Source organism: Alosa alosa, chromosome 7, assembly GCF_017589495.1.
Source record: "Alosa alosa isolate M-15738 ecotype Scorff River chromosome 7, AALO_Geno_1.1, whole genome shotgun sequence".
Classification (NCBI taxonomy): domain Eukaryota; kingdom Metazoa; phylum Chordata; class Actinopteri; order Clupeiformes; family Clupeidae; genus Alosa; species Alosa alosa.
The window spans coordinates 29,146,600-29,164,020 of NC_063195.1; the positions used below are offsets into that span (position 1 = coordinate 29,146,600).

The 17,421-nt window shown below is 40.5% G+C and overlaps 2 protein-coding genes across 2 annotated transcripts in view; both read right to left on the minus strand.

The window, feature by feature from the left end:
- Positions 1–1,424: 1,424 nt before the first annotated feature.
- LOC125298092 (E3 ubiquitin-protein ligase TRIM39-like) lies at positions 1,425–6,167 on the minus strand. The gene is made up of 9 exons (XM_048248764.1): positions 4,724–6,167; positions 4,395–4,466; positions 4,218–4,280; positions 3,844–3,939; positions 3,520–3,594; positions 3,344–3,406; positions 2,386–2,472; positions 2,170–2,238; positions 1,425–2,046 (listed from the first exon to the last, which is right to left on the minus strand). The coding sequence occupies exons 1-9, from the start codon at positions 4,860–4,862 to the stop codon at positions 1,529–1,531; spliced, it is 1,182 nt and encodes a 393-aa protein (XP_048104721.1). The 5' UTR covers positions 4,863–6,167; the 3' UTR covers positions 1,425–1,528.
- Positions 6,168–15,826: 9,659 nt separating this feature from the next.
- The window catches only part of LOC125298091 (integrin alpha-L-like), a 47,664-nt gene continuing 46,069 nt past the window's right edge, over positions 15,827–17,421 (minus strand). The window contains exon 31 of the mRNA XM_048248760.1: positions 15,827–15,875. Coding sequence (XP_048104717.1) covers positions 15,873–15,875 — 3 coding nt within the window. The 3' untranslated portion in view covers positions 15,827–15,872. The remainder of the gene's footprint in view (positions 15,876–17,421) is intronic.

The following is a 17,421-nucleotide window of genomic DNA, read 5'->3' on the forward strand; positions in this document are numbered from 1 at the left end:
CTGGCTTTCAATAACCTCGTTTTCTCATTTTCTCACAACAATGACCCTTTCCGTTGACTGTAATGCAACAGAACAATTTCAGATTAACGTTTTAGCCTTTGAGGAGATCTACATTAAAAGAACAATTTCAGATTAACGTTTTATCCTTTGAGGAGATCTACATTAAACTCTACCCTGTGTTTATAGTCTAGGCAATCTGTGAGAAAGAATCACCCAACCCAAAACTAATTGCAACAGAAATTGTTTTGTTGTATTCAGTTCATATCACATAACAAAAGTTCATGAAAATCCAAGTGGTGGAACATTGTCAAAATTGGAATTATTTGTGCACTCCCAGGGGTGGGCAGTATTTATGATTTATGATGATAGTATTTTGTAATTTGTATTGGGTAGAAAAAAAATAGCTTTGTATTTTGTATCAAAAATACTTATAGGCCTAGGTGTGTATTTTTGTAGATTAAGAATATTGCCAAATATTTTACAAATCACAATACTTTTGGTGATGTGATAACCATCTTTAACCAGATTCTTGAATCAACAGAATACATGGAAACCGTTATGAGGTTCCTTGCAGTATTGCTCCATATCTATGCCCACTTGCGTCAATATGACCCCAATTTTAAAAACAATTAATAAAAGGGTTTACACAGCGCAATATCATTATGGGCATGCATTGACAGATACTTCATTCTCTGTATTATACAGTACCCTCCAGAATGATTGGCACCTCTGCTAAAGTTGACTAAAAACCGGTATAAAGAATAATTTGTTGGTGATTTATTGTAATCTCACAATGAAAAAAAAATTGGATAAATCCAACCTTAAAGGGGAAGCAAATTTATTTTGAAAAAAGAAAAATCTCATTAAGAAATAAATATTTTTAACTAAAACACGTTGCTTACAATTATTGTTATATGACCGTCGCTCAGTCCTGTATCTGTTCCGCGAAAATAAATCACACTAATCAATTTGTCTCCATCTTCTACTCCATCCCCCACTCTTGAAACTTTTGTGTATGCTTGTATGGCATGCCTGTGTGTGTGTGTGTGTGTGTGTGTGTGTGTGCGGGCTGCACAAAAAGTAGCCTACTGGTGCTGCAAAGGTGAATAGCTTTGTAGCACTAGCCAAAAAATGTGTAGCATTGTTATAAAACCTTTAAAATCACTAAACAATCACAAGTAGGGCAGTTCATACCAGTTCATCCATTGCAACTTTCTTTTTTACTTTCCACCCTGAACATGGGCAGAATGTGCAGGAATGAGCAGCGGTCATATTTTGTACTGCTTTGTGGTACATCTAGTTTTTCCATAGCTGTATATATCACCACTATAAAATCTCCAGCAACACACAAGTGGGCCATGAGCAACCCAGTCTTTGTGAACCAATGTTCTTTACTTACAACTTAGTTGGGTGAAGACTTTGAATGCTACTAAGATGCCTTTTTATTTTTTATGGCAAAAAAACTGAATATTACATACATTTATGAAAATCGAAGGAACCTTAGAAATCAATGCACAATCTGATCATTTCAATTCATAATTTGCACTTCATACAGGTCTCTCACTCCAGGGCTAAACACAGGAACCAGTGGGAGAGTTGGTCCCACATCACAGATAGTGCAGAGGCATGACAGAGAAACACCATCATAAAAGGTCAAAGAATGCCTGCAACAGTCTAAAAACACTCCTAGCCTCTTAAACTGATATTTATTTTCCTCCTGGACTGAAGTAATTTTCGGATCAGTGTTAACAAAGAGACCCTGGTGTTTGTCATAACAGAGAAGCCAGCAGCCATTCTGAGGAGTTAAAGACACTCCATGCTGTCCTCTCAGTGTGTTACTGCAAACCCCTACAAACCAGGATTGTTTATCATTTACATTCACCTCCCAGAAGTGTTGTCCTGAACTGAAGGTCTCTTTACATAGAATGTATGTAGACATAGCGTTTAGTGTTTCATTTCTGTTTAGTTTAGTGCATTTCACACTTTTCCTCCAACTATCTACTTCCAGGTCGCCCTTTACACTGGCTTCATCCATGGTGAGGATTTCTATATAGAGAGAGCGAAAGAAAGATTATATTTCACACAGCACTCAATCCTGTCATCTGTTTAAACTTGGAGTACTATTTGATATCATACACATGTGAAAGTATGTAGATTCTCCATCTTTACCTTTAAGACGTTTCACTGTCTTCCACGGTTTTACTTGGATTACTAGTCCGTGATTCTGAGGAAAAGCACCTGGAAAGTCAAGAGTTCAGATAGATTAATATGAAGAATCTACTGAAAGTTGTGGTAATCTGAAAATCTTTCTGATAGAAAGAAATTGGAAATTTGTGAACTGTGCCATGATACATGTTTTCCAGAGTTTTCAGATCAGTGTGTTACCTTCATTTAGCTGCTTCAGTTCCTGATTCTCTTCAGTTTTCTCATTCAGTTTTCCCTCCGTTTTTTTTTCTTTATCTTCATCATTTGCTATTTTACAAATCACATCACACATTACATTTTTATAAATAAGTCAGTAGTGGACATACAATCTTTCTTGAGGCACATTATAATAGCTCAGTCAGGACCATTACAGTTAAGGAGAGAGTATTTATTTGAATTTGCAATAAAAATGCATTTATTTTGTGTTGAATGACTTTCATACCATTCCATATGCATATACAATGCAATACAGGTCCTCTTTGATGGTATAAGTAGTGTTACGAGGCAGGGAGGCCAGCTCTTCATTGTCTAGGGTTTACTACGATAAGTTCTCCCACAATTCGCAACCTAAAAGAATATGACCAAAACTCCACAACAGCTAATCCTATCCACTAGCCCTACGTGATGGACATGCGTGGCAGTTTGACCTAGCTTGGGTGGCAGTTTGACCTAGCTTGGGTGGCAGTTTGTCCTAGCTTGGGTGGCAGTTTGACCTAGCTTGTGACCTAGAGTGTGTGCGTGTCAGCTTGGCAGAGCCCATTGAGAGGTGGCTCCCACTGCCCAGTGGCTCTATGACCAAAAAAGTGCTACGGCTAGCACAAGCATCGGGTCTTTGTTCAGTTTTCTTTTAGGTGGTGATAATTGTTGTTGTATAATACTGCTCGGCCTAGAGCCTGTAATAAAGTTTATATATAATCCAAAATGTTAGCAAAGTGTGTGTGTGTTTGTCCACAGGATTCTCCAGCAAGCCGAACCAAAAAAACAATTAACCAAGGATGCCAGTGCAGGTGTGCCTTTACCAATTAGCCACAGGTAGTGACATCACTGAAGCCCCGCAGGCCTGTCAGTCAGTGCTCTCCCTACCATGTGACCTAACCTATCCTAACAGTAGCTACCGTAATAGAAACTTGACCTTTACCTTTAATCTGGTGGTTGAGTCTCTCCACTTCTCTCTTATTCTCTTCCAGTTGACTCAGCAGCCCTGACATACAGATATGAGTTGATGTAAGAAAGACATTTACACCAGTAGTCAATTCATATTTCACAAGGTTTGATAAATAAGCTAGTGCTGTTTACACTGAGTATGAGCAATACCTGTAATCTTCTGATTCAGAGTCTCCACCTCCTTTTTCAGAGTCTTCTCCTCCTCACTCTGTTTCTTCAGTAGGTCTGGCAAATGACACAGAAGGTAATTTTGTATGTATTGCATATTGTCCCTGGCTAAAGGACAGAATGCCTTGTTTCACTCATTTCACCACCCTAATGTATATGACTGACTTCCTTTCAACACAAATGCCGAATGCCAGAAATGCAACAATACAGGAAACTGTGATTTCTGATGTTTATAAGAAATAAATTAGAAATAAGTGAAGGGTGTCATGAGACACGTTTTCCAAAGTTTTCAGATAAATGTGTTACCTTTATTTTGCTGCTTTAGTTCCTGATTCTCTTTCTTGATGTCATTCACTTTTCCCTCCAGTTTTTTTCCTTCATCTTCATCAGTTGCTATTTTTCCTTTTCCAAATCACATCACACATTACATTTTTATAAATAACTCAGTGGTGGACATATACTCTTTCTTAAGGCACATCATAATAGTTCAGTCAGGACCATTTAAGTTAAGGAGAGAGTATTTATTTCAATTTGCAATAAAAATGCATTTATTTTGGTTTGAATGGCTTTCATGGGACCTCCCTGACATTCCATGTGCATATACAATGCAATACAGGTCCTCTTTGTTGGTATAAGCAGCTACTGGGAATAGAAACATGATACAAATATACACACATTACCTTTAATCTGGTGGTTGAGTCTCTCCACTTCTCTCTTATTCTCTTCCAGTTGACTCAGCAGCCCTGACATACAGATATGAGTTGATGTAAGAAATACATTTACACCAGGAGTCAATTCATAGTATCACAAGGTTTGATAAATAAGCTAGTGCTGTTTACACTGAGTATGAGCAATACCTGTGATCTTCTGATTCAGAGTCTCCACCTCCTTTTTCAGAGTCTTCTCCTCCTCATGCTGTTTCAGTAGGTCTGGCAAATGACACAGAAGGTAATTTTGTATGTATTGCATATTGTCCCTGGCTAAAGGACAGAATGCCTTGTTTCACTCATTTCACCACCCTAATGTATATGACTGACAGGCTTTCAACACAAACACAAATGCCTGAATGCCAAAAATGCAATGATACAGGAAACTGCTATTGAGCTAATGTTTAAAAGAAAGAAATTATAAATAAGTGAACTGTAACATAAGACTATGTTCCAGAGCTTTCAGATGAATGTGTTACCTTCATTTTGCTGTTTCAGTTTCTGATGCTCTTCTTTCTCGATGTCATTCACTTTTCCATTCAATTTTTTCCCTTCATCTTCATCAGTTGCTATTATACATTTTTTACAAATCACATCACACATTACATTTTTATACATAACTCAGTGGCTATATCAGTTTGAGACACATTATAATAGCTCAGTCAGGACCACTTAAGTTAAGGAGAGTATTTATTTCAATTTGTGCATTTATTTTGGGTTGAATGACTATTTCACGGGACCTCCCTGCCTTTCCATATGTATATAATGCAATACAGGTCCTCTTTGTTGGTATAACTTTGAGAAACTGGTGCGGAGTCATATCATCTCCTGCCTGCCAGCTGACCTGGACCCCTTTCAATTTGCTTACAAAGCAAAGAGATCCACTGAGGATGCTGTTTCCACAGCACTTCATGCCGCGCTGACCCACCTGGAACAACAAGGGAGCTATGTAAGAATGCTCTTTGTGGACTTCAGCTCGGCGTTCAACCCCATCCTTTCACAACGTCTGGTGTCTAAGCTGGCGGACCTTGGGCTCCCATCACCCACCTGCAGTTGAATATTGGACTTTTTAATAGGCCGCTCTCAGAGGGTCAGGTTGGGTTCCAACATCTCCACTGCTCTCAGCCTCAGCACCGGCTCGCCACAGGGCTGCGTGCTTAGCCCGCTCCTCTAGACTCTCTATACGTATGACTGTGCCCCCAACCACATTAGCAACAAGATTGTAAAGTTCGCAGATGACACAACGATAGTTGGACTCATCTCAGAGGTTGGTGAGCTAGCATACAGGGACGAGGTGGAGCTGCTGGCAGAGTGGTGCTCAATCAACAACCTGCTCCCCAACACCACAAAAACAAAGGAGCTGGTCATTGACTTTAGAAAGAACAAGTTTGACATTCAACCACTCTTCATCGGTGGGGCCTGTCTGGAGAGGGTTCCGGTGTTCAGGTTTCTGGGCATTGAGCTGGAGGACGACCTGACATGGTGCGCCAACACCAAGGAGCTACTGAAGAAGGCGCAGCAGAGACTGTTCTTCCTGAGAACTCTCAGGAAGAGCAGTCTACCCCATTATCTGCTTCTCGCCTTCTATCACTGCTCCATAGAGAGTGTGCTCACGTATGGACTGTGTGTTTGGTACGGTAGCTGCACATCCTCAGAGAGGAAGGTGCTTCACAGGGTCGTCAGGGCAGCAGAGAGGACCATAGGCTGCCCCCTCCCCACTCTAGAAGAGATCTACGCCTCCAGATGCCGTAAGAAGGCAATAGACATTTCAAAGGACCCTTCACACCCAGGTCACTGTCACTTTCAGCTCTTGCCTTCAGGCAGGAGATACAGAACAATGAAAACCAGGACAAACCGTTTAAAAAACTAGATGTACCGCATAGCGGTACAAAATATGACCGCCGCTTAGTCCTGTACATCCGTTCCGCGAAAATAAATCACACTTCAATTTGTCTCCATATTTTACTCCATCCCCCACTCTTGAAACTTTTGTGTATGCTTGTTTGGCATGCCTGAGTGTGTGTGTGCGGCTGCACAGAAAGTAGCCTACTGGTGCTGAAAAGGTGAATAGATTGTAGAATAGCCAAAGAAGATGTAGCATTGTTATAAAACCTTTAAAATCTCTAAACAATCACAAGTAGGGCAGTTCATCACAGTTCATCCATTGCAACTGGATTGATGAAAGGTCACTTACACCTGTAGGCTACATTGTATTTGGGAAAAGCAAAAGGTATCAGCATAATGTTTTTTTTTTTTTTTTTAATGTATTTATAAACAAAAACATCTCTGTCAGTTCCATGCCGTTTTCAACAGCTATCAAAAACAAAGGTAATTTTTGGATGGATGGATTTTTTGTGAATGTTTCTTCTTCTACATAAGATTTTAGTCATCTTTAGTTCATGTAATACTTTATTGTCAATGCACAAATTAAGTAACAGTAGTCTGAAACGTTATTGTTAATGCACAAATTAAGTAACAGTAGCCTAGTCTGAAACGAAATGCTGTTTTACATCTAACCAGTGGTGCAAATAACTGACATGTCCAAATGGGCCTTGATGAAATGTGTCGCTAGACTGTTCATACACATTTTAACGGGCCAAAGTTGAAAAGCTTTTGTCCGTTATTGTTATCGTGAAAAATTCTTGAATTGTGTGCATGTGTGCGTGTACAAATTTATGTTTATGTGTGTGTGTGTGTGTGTGTGTGTATGTGCGTGCTTGTGTGTTTGCCTGCGTATGTGTGTTTGTGCATGTGCATGCATGCGTACATATGTCTACTGTGTGAGTATGTGTCATAATGTTATGATTACTGTAAATGTATGTGTGTGCGTGTGTATCTGTTTATGCACATGTGTGCACATGGAATGGGTTAACATGACCCCTGGAGGCAAACATACGGAAAAAAATTGGTCATCCTAGGCCCTACAGTTCTCAAGATATTCACAGAGAACTGTGTCTGCCCTACCCTCCTTTCGGGGGTCCAGTTCAGCGGGGCTACAGATCAAAACGAAGAATGACGGTTCCATGCTATCCATGTGGGGGTACATGCCCACCAAGTTTTGTGTACCCGGTCTTTCAGTGTCCCGAATCCTTGTTGGTGTCACGGTCACTAAATGTACACATAAATTATTTTATTGTAAGGCCCCCATGAACGAAAAGTACACAAAACTTGGCATGCATTCGGAGGGTGTCATAATGATCCTACACTTTTAATTTCGTGCAGTTTTGACCTTGTCAGCCAGAGATATTGTGATGAAAACACCTAATTTTTTGCTTTTTAATTTTTAACTAGGTGGCGCTATACATGAAATAAGTGGTAATGGGATGGGTTTTTAAAATGTAAAAGGATTTAAAGGATTTAAAATCAGTTCTGTTTCAAGGGCTCAGATGACACAAGATGATACATGACACTTGATAACATTAAATTACACCTTGTGAATTACCTGCTGCTGTTTCCTTTGAGTCTTTCCATTTAATAAAACCTACAGGAAAACAGTCTTCTATTAGTCTACAACATACATGAGCACAAATATAATATATTGTATATTTGTGACAATAAAGCAGCAATGTGAAAATGATATGGACATGATTTAACATGATCAGCAAGTTGTATGGACTGTATGATGTAAATGAATTAAACCCTATGCATTGTACCAATGAACTACAATAAATACCATTACTATTACCTATAATTTTACTTCACATTATTTCTAACATTGGATTTAAACATGCCATTATTGGTGCCACATTACTGAAACTATCCAAACCTTTTTTGTACAAGATGAGTACAGTAGCAATGGAAGACAGAAGCAACAGAACCAGACCACTAATGAAAACTTCTTTCCAAGGGCCTGCACATGGTAAGAAAACAGACGTGTAGTGTTCAAAACAGGAACCTAAACTGAAACACTACATAACTCATACATAACTCATCACTCTTAAATGAAATTACCATATTTTCCGGACTATAAGTCGCTCCTGAGTATAAGTCGCATCAGTCAAAAAATGAGTCATGAGCAGGAAAAAAACATATATAAGTCGCACCGGACTATAAATCGTATTTATTTAGAAATGTATTTCACAAAATCCAAAACCAAAAATGGAGATTATGTAACTGTATTATTGAGGCCAAAAAGATTAATGAAGATGAAGGAGTGAAGGCAGCCAAGAGGAGGGCAGGAAGGTAATTGCAAAGCAAAAGATTCACTGAAAGAAAATGCCATGAGGTGCACCAAAATGTTACTAAAATGTGGAGAATATAACGCATATAAGCATTTTGGGCGATGTCACAAGCTGGCAGCAGATTAAATGCTCATGAGAGAGAAAAAGATGCAGTTTTAGACGTGACCGAAAACGATAGGCCTATAGGCCCGACGGTAATTGTAAAGCAATTTACAAAAGATTCACTGAACAAAAATGCTGATATGATACATGAAAATGTAGCTAAAAATGTGGAGAATACAGTGCAATCAAACATTTTGGGCGATGTGGAGTCACAAGCTGGCAGCAGATTAAATGCTCACGATAGAGAAAAAGACGGTTTTAAAAGGAGGTGACCTAAGCTGAGGCAAGCCATGACAATAGGCCAATAGGCCCGACGGTATTTGTAAAGCAATTTACAAAAGATTCACAGAACAAAAATGCTGATGTGGTACATGAAAATGTAGCTAAAAATGTGGAGAATGCAATGCAATCAAGCATTTTGGACGATGTGGAGATACAAGCTGGCAGCAGATTAAATGCTCGAGAGAGAAAAAGATGCGGGTTTAAATTGACGTGCAGACCGAAGCTGCAACAAGCAGGTGATATTTAGAAATGTATTTCACAAAATCCAAGACTAAGAACAGACAGACTATGTAACTGTACACATTGAGGCCAAAATATTGAGAATTCTACAGGGATTGTTAATGAAGAAGAGGGAGTGAATAGTGGCAAGAGGCAAGCCGAAGGCTGCTGACAAGGCCCGACGCTAATTGTAAAGCAATTTACAAAAAAATCACTAAACTCAAATGCTGATGTGGTACATGAAAATTTAGCTAAAAATGTGGAGAATGCAATGCAATCAATCATTTTGTACGATATATTGGCACAGGCTGGCATGCAGCAGAACAATTGCTTGGCTGGCCACCAGAGAAAAAAAAATGCACATTTAAAAGGGTCTAAATTCCAGCGCGGAATTGCGGGTATTGCGAATAAATTATTACTTAGTATTGAGCATAATAATAAAAGTCCCGCAAATCTAGCCATCATAATGCGAGAGATTCCCACACATTTTACCCTGTACCCTGTCTGACATTAATATAATAATGGAGCGGCCTGAATGCGGGACTATTGATGGACCAACTCTGATTTCAATTGAACCCCATGCAGAGACACACACACGCGCGCGCAGGACCACTTTGGGGGTGCCTCTCTTTTCGTTGCTCTCTCTCAAATTATAGCCTAGGTGCTTCAACATCAACCGCTATCGACAGGAAAGGAAAAACATTTAGCGATCAGGAACCGTCAGGAATTTTGCAAATACAGAAGCATGACCGCCTAGGCTATAACGTAGAGAACATGGATGACTTCTTTATTTGACGTTCTATTGCGGACGTGAACAGACAGCTACAGACACGGAGCGCACATTAGGCCTACTTTCACTTTCTGTGCGTATTCATTACGTGAAAGATAATTAGTAGCAAAACAGCGATCAAATATTAGCCTACATGGCAGTGCGTTTTGTTTTCAAATGTTTTCATGCATGTCTAGATAACAGGTGAGGGATGTTTAGGAGACTCGTAAATCCTCAAATTTAGGCTGCGCAACGCACAGCACCTTTATTTGACCATGGCTTGTATTCGAGTCAGCTATAATATAGTCCTTTATTTCTTGCGTTTTATTGTGAGACATAGGCCTACTTTTCGTTTGGAGCGGCATGGGTAGGCTATCAAAAGCAGATGTTTAATTTGAGATTTAATTTACGTTTGGACTGTTGATTATATTGCTAAATATCGGGACTGATGACCACTGAAATCTGTGGGGTATTTAATGGCTTACTATTAAGTTTCATAGTGTCGGGAATTTCGATTGCCATCCACTTATTGCGAGATAAGGTATCCGCTTTCATTCATTAGGTGTGCTGTGCTGCAAGGGAAACCTTATTCAGATAGCCAAAGATGTCTAAGATAGCCTAAATGTAGTTATTTTTAAATTATGCATGATTTACTTTTTATAAAATTCATAGGCTGATGCCTGGCAGCAACAATTGTGTTTAAATGTAGGCTTCAGCCTCTAGCTCAGAAGGGTGCGGCATGCGACTAGCTTGAGAGCAATGAGAGCAACGTGTTGGAGACTCATGGTGTAAATGACTTTTCATTGGCAACAATACCAACCAACAATATAAAATATTAAGAAGAGCTCTTTTATGAGTTAAATTGAAACAAAATTATACTGGCTTTTATTTGTCCAAATCTGAGGCCCGGCTATAAATAGAATCCCTGCCATAATTTGACAATTTAGGTATGCACATGTGTTTCAGGCTTAGTGCAAGCACTAATCTCTGACTGAAAGTGCACAGGACTTGTGCATTTGAGAGCGCTCTCTCGCGGCTGTAGACATAATGTGTCACGTAGGGTTCATGTCAGTTAATATAAATTAACATTTAAAAACATGTTCAATTATATATTTTTTTCATATATAAGTCGCACCTGACTATAAGTCGCAGGACCAGCCAAACTATGAAAAAAAGTGCGACTTATAGTCCGGAAAATACGGTAAATGACACCCACAAAAAATACAAAAACATTGTAACAAAACAAATTTCTACACAGCATTTAAAATAATGTGAGCATTAAAAACCTACCTGTGTTTTCTACCTGTGAGACCATATTTGGTGTGGTGGGTGTGTAGTGGAATCTTCTCAGTTCTGAACAGAACTCCTACCTTTACTCTTCTGTTTCAGATTCTCCATCTCTGCATCTTTGTCCCTCAGTATCCTCTCCAGTTCCACATTTTTCTTTAATTAGCCAACTCAATAACCAAACTATGTCACCCTTTCCACCTTTCATTGTGCCTCCCTGTACTCTCAATACACTCATTCAAACGTAAGTCTAGCTTCAACTCTACTGTACGTTTGTACATGCTATTTGCACCCCCTTTGCCTCCCAAAACAGTTTTGGAAAATATGGTAAATACAGCACTAATATCAGTGCTGTAAATAACATAACATACTATTGATGAATCACAATAACAAAGTCTTACGCAAACATGTATACATTTATACCTACAAGGAGGTATATCTATACCTGTGCCAGTCCTGGAGGTGTGAGGTAAGACCCTGCTCTCTTTTCTCTCCTCTTCAGACAGACCTACAGAGCACGCAACCCACTCGGAATCAGAGGAAGAGTGCAACAGCCAGGAACTCACAAGTCCACGTGCATCTGAGAAAAACATCAGAGACAATTTTGTATTATTTAAACTGTTGGCCAAACCTGAAGATCACCATGCAATGTTAACCACACTGACTGGCATAGTGTCTGTATTTGTTGGCTAGTGCTTGGCTGAAAAAACTGTAAGATGGTTCCTGCAAACAAGGTTTAGTCAACGTACATGAACAGCCTGTCTCCCAAATCACCAATTAATCGCAGCATAATGCATATTAGTTTTCAGGGGAATGTCGCATTTCGATATATTACTGCACTCACCTGTCGCACTCTGATGGCTCTGACTGGGGATTAGTGCACCTCTGTTGTTTCTCCAGGTGAGTGTAGGCTTTGGAGACCAACCATCTGACACACAGGTAACATTCACCTGCCCACTGCCCCCATCACTGACTGAAAGGACCGGTGGGGAGCCCATCACTGATAGGAGACGGTGGAGGAGACAGGAAGGAAGATCCATTAATCTCCAAATGTACAGTTTCAAGAGAATGGAAGTTTGTTTTTGTATCACCTGAAGAGCTCTATTTTGGTGATCAGAAACGGATGGTCAGAGGCGCAAAGTTTATAGACATTAAAAGCATGGCCAGTCCAGAATCACTAATTTAATGGTGTTTTGTGATCAAACACTCGGTGCAAAAGGGTTGTTCTTATGTTTCTTAATCAGTCATGGGTGTGTTTTGGGCGTGACATCCTTTAAATCAATACAAATGACATCTGCTATTCCCTTTAACAGCAAGCAGCGCAACTTGGTATTTTGATTGTCAGCGGCGCATTTGAAGGAATCTGCTTGCACGCAAGACCATATGCAACAGGGATTCCATTAAACCTTCCTTTACTAAACCATAAATCCATGACTTTTCAATATCTTTTCAAAATGATGATTTGGATGGGAAATCAACATAATATCAATGTCACCTTGCTATCCTGGAGCTTAACTTTGTATTTATGTGCAAAAAGAAAACAGAAAACTCCAACTGATTTTCCGCCATGTTTTTTCAAAATTTTCAAAAAGCTGACAAGTGAGGGAGGAGTCAGATTTATTACTGTGTTATGATTCGCAGCAAATTTTTATTACTGTAGTTTGACCATTTTTGACCATAATTCATAGCGAAACTACAGCAACATACTGTATTCACAAATACAGTATACATTTTTCTCAAAAACAGCAGTGATGCTGTGAAAATCACAGAATCTTGTTACAGTGTACCCCAAAAATGCTCAAATGACTGAATAGGAACTTAGAAAGAGTCCCGCACACTTACCATTCCACAAGCAAATTTTTTTTTTTAATTAGAAATTACAACGATGAAGAATTTACCTGATGAAGGTCTAAGACCGAAACGTTGTGATTTCTAATAAAAAAAATAATTGCTTGCGGAATGTGCAGGACTCTTTCTAGGTTCCTGATCTGCGACCTTTGGTCATATCCTACGCACCTGCCCGACAAAAGAGGTGTGCAAAAAGCCTTCCTATGATGCAAATGACTGAATAAAAATCCTAAGGATATTTATCCGCCAGAGTTGCTGCTTACATCTCATGACAGTGCGTCTTCAGCTGTCCTTTATATGCGCCTTTCGCTATAGACCAGGTTTTCCTTGGTCAGCGGCATAATGACTAGTCTTAGGATGTAAGATAGCGATTTTTGGATCATGCGCCAGACCACATCTTATGTGGTTAATTGCCACACTCCTGGGCGCAAGGTTTAATGATAAAGTGGATAAAGTGGAGCGCATGGCAAAAAATTCCTCACTTTAGTGAGAGTAAGATAAGAATGAGGCTTGCGTCACGCTTTGCACCACCTTGCGCTGGGTGCATGATAGGGCCCATAATGGTACAGTGGGTTATCAATGACTGAGCAACATGAATAATAATCATTAATGCAGTACTTTGATTGATTGTTATTTTTTCCCACCTTTCACAATGAGGTGAACACTGGCCTTATCGTACCACTTATCCCCAGCAACAAAACAGACAAACTCTCCAGTGTCTGCCAGTGAGACGTTCTCCAGTTTCAGGGACACGTTCCCCTTCTCCAGCCCGCCTATCAGTGACACCCTGCCCCTGTACTGAGGGTCAGCAGGCTGCTGCTGGATCTGCTGCTCCTCATAAAGCAGAACTGGAGTTTTGTACTTATCAGGTCGGTGCCAACGCACTTTTAGTGATGCAGTGAACGCAGGAGAGAGTGAACAGGGCAGGATGACCGAGGATCCCATCCAGACAGAGAGTGGGCCATCAGGAACAGACAAGGTGAATGTGTCAGGACCTGAAGACAGAAAGAAAGAGTCAGAGAGGGCAACTAGAATGGTTCTAAGCTAGAACCATTTTTGTTTCTAGAACAAACATCTCTCTGTCCCCTGAATAAGCTGTAAAAAAACAAAAAACGTGGTTCTTGTGGACAACCCAGGCTCCAAAAACTGCAACGAAAACCGCCCGCTCGAGCTTGGACCATGAAACATAACAAACTGTGTTCCAGCCAATTACAGACAAGATGCGCATTCATGACAGTTTCAGGAAGCACACGGGGGAGGGGCGAGCTAGCACTCTTTTTTTGTTTGATAATACTTCAAATGTCAACAGAAGTGACGTAACCCAACCGTGTTTTAAGAACCTGCAAGAGCTCTCACCCAACCAAGTTTAGAAATCACACAGAACCACTTAATGGTTATAATACCTAGTATAGTATCCAACATGAAACCTTACGAATGGTCTGTCAATTTGCCTAAGGCTGTATTGGAATAATATTCATGATGCGAGAATTTGCACCAGAAACTCTTTTATTGACTATAACCTTGATTTGTAACACATTCATGTTTGGCACATTTTGTGGTTTTGCTGCAGTTCTCAAAGTGTGGGGCGCAGACATGACAGGTGGGCTGCACCAAATGGGAGGATTTTTTTGTTGACGATCTTACGTCAAGGCAACTCAGCCCCGAACTAAATGAGATTGAGGCAGAGGTTGTGAGCATGGACAATTTGATCAAAATCAGAGACTGAAAGCACAACACTGAAAGCTGCACTTTGTGATGAGATGGGAGATTCAGAGCTCAGAGCAGATATGCGGCTCTTTTTAGAGGAGGGCATGAATGAGGCAGGCTGCAAGCAAATTCAGCGTTTAACAATTTCTGATGAAACAGGCCTATCTCAGCAATGGAATATTTGGAAAATTAATTCTGGCTTGGAGTGGAGAAGGAGTTTATTCTCATCGGGCAGAGGTGTGTGCAACTATGTGTATTTTTCTTCCTTTAGCCACATCCTGTCTCTGTGAGATGGGCTTCTCAGCTGTTGCTTCACTGAAAACAAAGTACAGATCTCAGCTGAAAAGGGGCAGTATCAAACCGGCAAAACCATTGTGAAAAGATGTGCAAAACAGGCTCACTACAGTCACTAATGCAGTGATGAAACTCATACATTCACTTGCTCATCTATCTTGCCAAATGCATTTGCTCTTTTTCTGCACAGATTGCAAAGTGATAAAATTAAGTGATAACACAATTGCACCTTACTTTATATTTGAACTTGGTGTTATTTGAGGCAAGTAATAACGTCATTACACTCTTATTTTCTCTATTTTCGAACTTGGCCAATTTTGTTACCATTTTGTTGAGTGGAAGGGCTTGGAAATCCCTTGTCCAAAGTGGGGAATGACAGAAAAAGTTTGTGAACCACTGTAGCATTGCAACATCAATTATACAGGTAGGTATAGACAATAAATAGAAGTCTATCGTCATGTAATCATTATCTAGCATGGTAACATGGTAACAAGTAGGCTATATTAAATATATAATATTGTAGCGACCGGCTGTCAATCAGGGAGTGCCCGCGCTATGCATAACCCCGGGCACGCTCATGGTTGGCAGCCTGGTGAGAGGGGGGCGGGACTCCCGGGGAATATAAGCTACGGTTCAAGGAAGTTCTGCCTCTTTCGTTTCTGGGCCTGACACGGCCAGCTGTGTGTTATATGCTGCATTGTGTGCTTTTGTGACAATAAACCAGTTCATGACACTCTGGCTCTTGGTGAAACGCTACAATATATATATATATATATGGCAACAAGTAGGCTATAACCAAACTCTCTGTAGAATGTTTCCTTGTTTGTTGTATTATAGACCAGATACATTATTAAGACTGGATGAAGCAAACATAAAATTAGTAAGAACACTTACTTTGTGCACCTCGACAGACAGGTAAAAAGAGCAGCAGCCACCACATCACTGCCAACAACAAAACAAGACATTACTTTTACATGTGTCTAGAACAGAGACACAAACACACACACAGGGGGTAATAAGTAGCCTAGCCCAGGGGTCCCCAACCTTTTATGCGCCATGGACCGGTTTGATCCCATTTTTTTTTCACGGAGGGGGGGGGGTAGTGGGTTGGGGGTTCCATGTTCCATATGTGTTGTGCATGCATTACTTCAAAATAACTAGCTCCAGTTATGTACAGTGAAGGTAACGAACTCTTAAAAATGTGAAAAACGTGAACTTGAAGAAGTAAAAATTTAACAATAGGCCTATGAACTATGAAAATTGAACAACTTGAAGCTACATCAAGTGTGAACATGCTTAACAAAATATGGGAACAAAACATGGGAACTAAACGTGCATTACGAATATAATCAGTGGGAGCCCTGTGCTTTTTTCCCTGCAACAAGAAGGTTCCATCTGGGGGTGATGGAAGACAGTGGCACCCTCAGTGTGTTTGAAATGTCCAGTCGATTGCGCAATTTGGTCTTAGTTGCAGTCATTGCAGAAAACCCGGCCTCGCATAGATACGTGGTGGAAAATGGTAGCAACGTTTTCAGCGCTTTTACGGCTATCTCGGGATATTCTGCTTTGGTTTTGATCCAAAAACCCGCCAGAGAGGTTTCCTCATACACACTCTTAAAACCACCGTCATTTGCAATTTCGATCAACTGCTCTTCCTCCTGCGCTGACAAGTTAGGACTATTCTGGATATTGACAAATGGGTTGCGGACCCACTCATTGGTTTGCCGTGGATCTTTGGAGGATGGGAAGTAGCCTAACGCTCAAACTCATTTGAAAGCAAGGGTCACAAGGTGCTCGCGCACCAGCTGCCAGAGAAAGGGCCCTGCCTCAGTCTCTCCCAAAATCCCCACTACTGTTTGGAACATATCAAATACACCCCGTTCCCATTCGTCCCCACAAATCCTCAAGTTTGGATTTAAATACAGTGACTTTATCTGCCAGTTTAAAGACAGTCGTCATTCTCCCCTAGAGTGACAGGTTGAGGTCATTAAGCAACCCGAATATGCCACACAGGTAGTTTTGACACCCAGTCCTCATCACTAAAATGCGCAGCTAACGGTGACTTTTTTCTGTAAGAAATGTCTGCAGCGGCTCTCGCAACGAAAACACTCTGGCCAGTGCTAAAGATGCTTGTTTTTTGTTGCTCATTCTAGCAGTTTAGCTAACTTCGTGTGACACTACCGTTCGCCAAGAACTGATCAAGTGAAGTGAGCTGACCTGAGGCTGGGCAGCGCTGAAGGCAATATGTAAAGTGTTGGCGGGACAGACAGACGTAGAAAATAGACCTTGCAAAATGCAAACATGCGTGCAATCAAACAACTGCATATAGGCCTATACCATGTAAAAACGTGACATTATTGCGAATTAAATTTAGTTTAGTTTGCATGCATTTTTTTTTAAAACTCATGTCGTAGGCTACGGCCCGGTTAGGAATGTCCCACGGCCCGGGACCGCTGGCCTAGCCTATCTCCTGTCAAGCTATGGGTTC

Excerpts from the sequence above, each read along its gene's own strand:
- LOC125298092 (XM_048248764.1), bottom strand. The coding sequence starts at position 4,862 with ATGTATAAAAATGTAATGTGTGATGTGATTTGTAAAAAATGTATAATA. Across the intron at positions 3,940-4,217 it reads ACTCAACCACCAGATTAAAG|GAAAAATAGCAACTGATGAA; the intron begins GTAATGTGTGTA and ends GATTTGGAAAAG. Across the intron at positions 3,595-3,843 it reads ACTAAAGCAGCAAAATAAAG|ACCTACTGAAGAAACAGAGT; the intron begins GTAACACATTTA and ends GTCATTTGCCAG.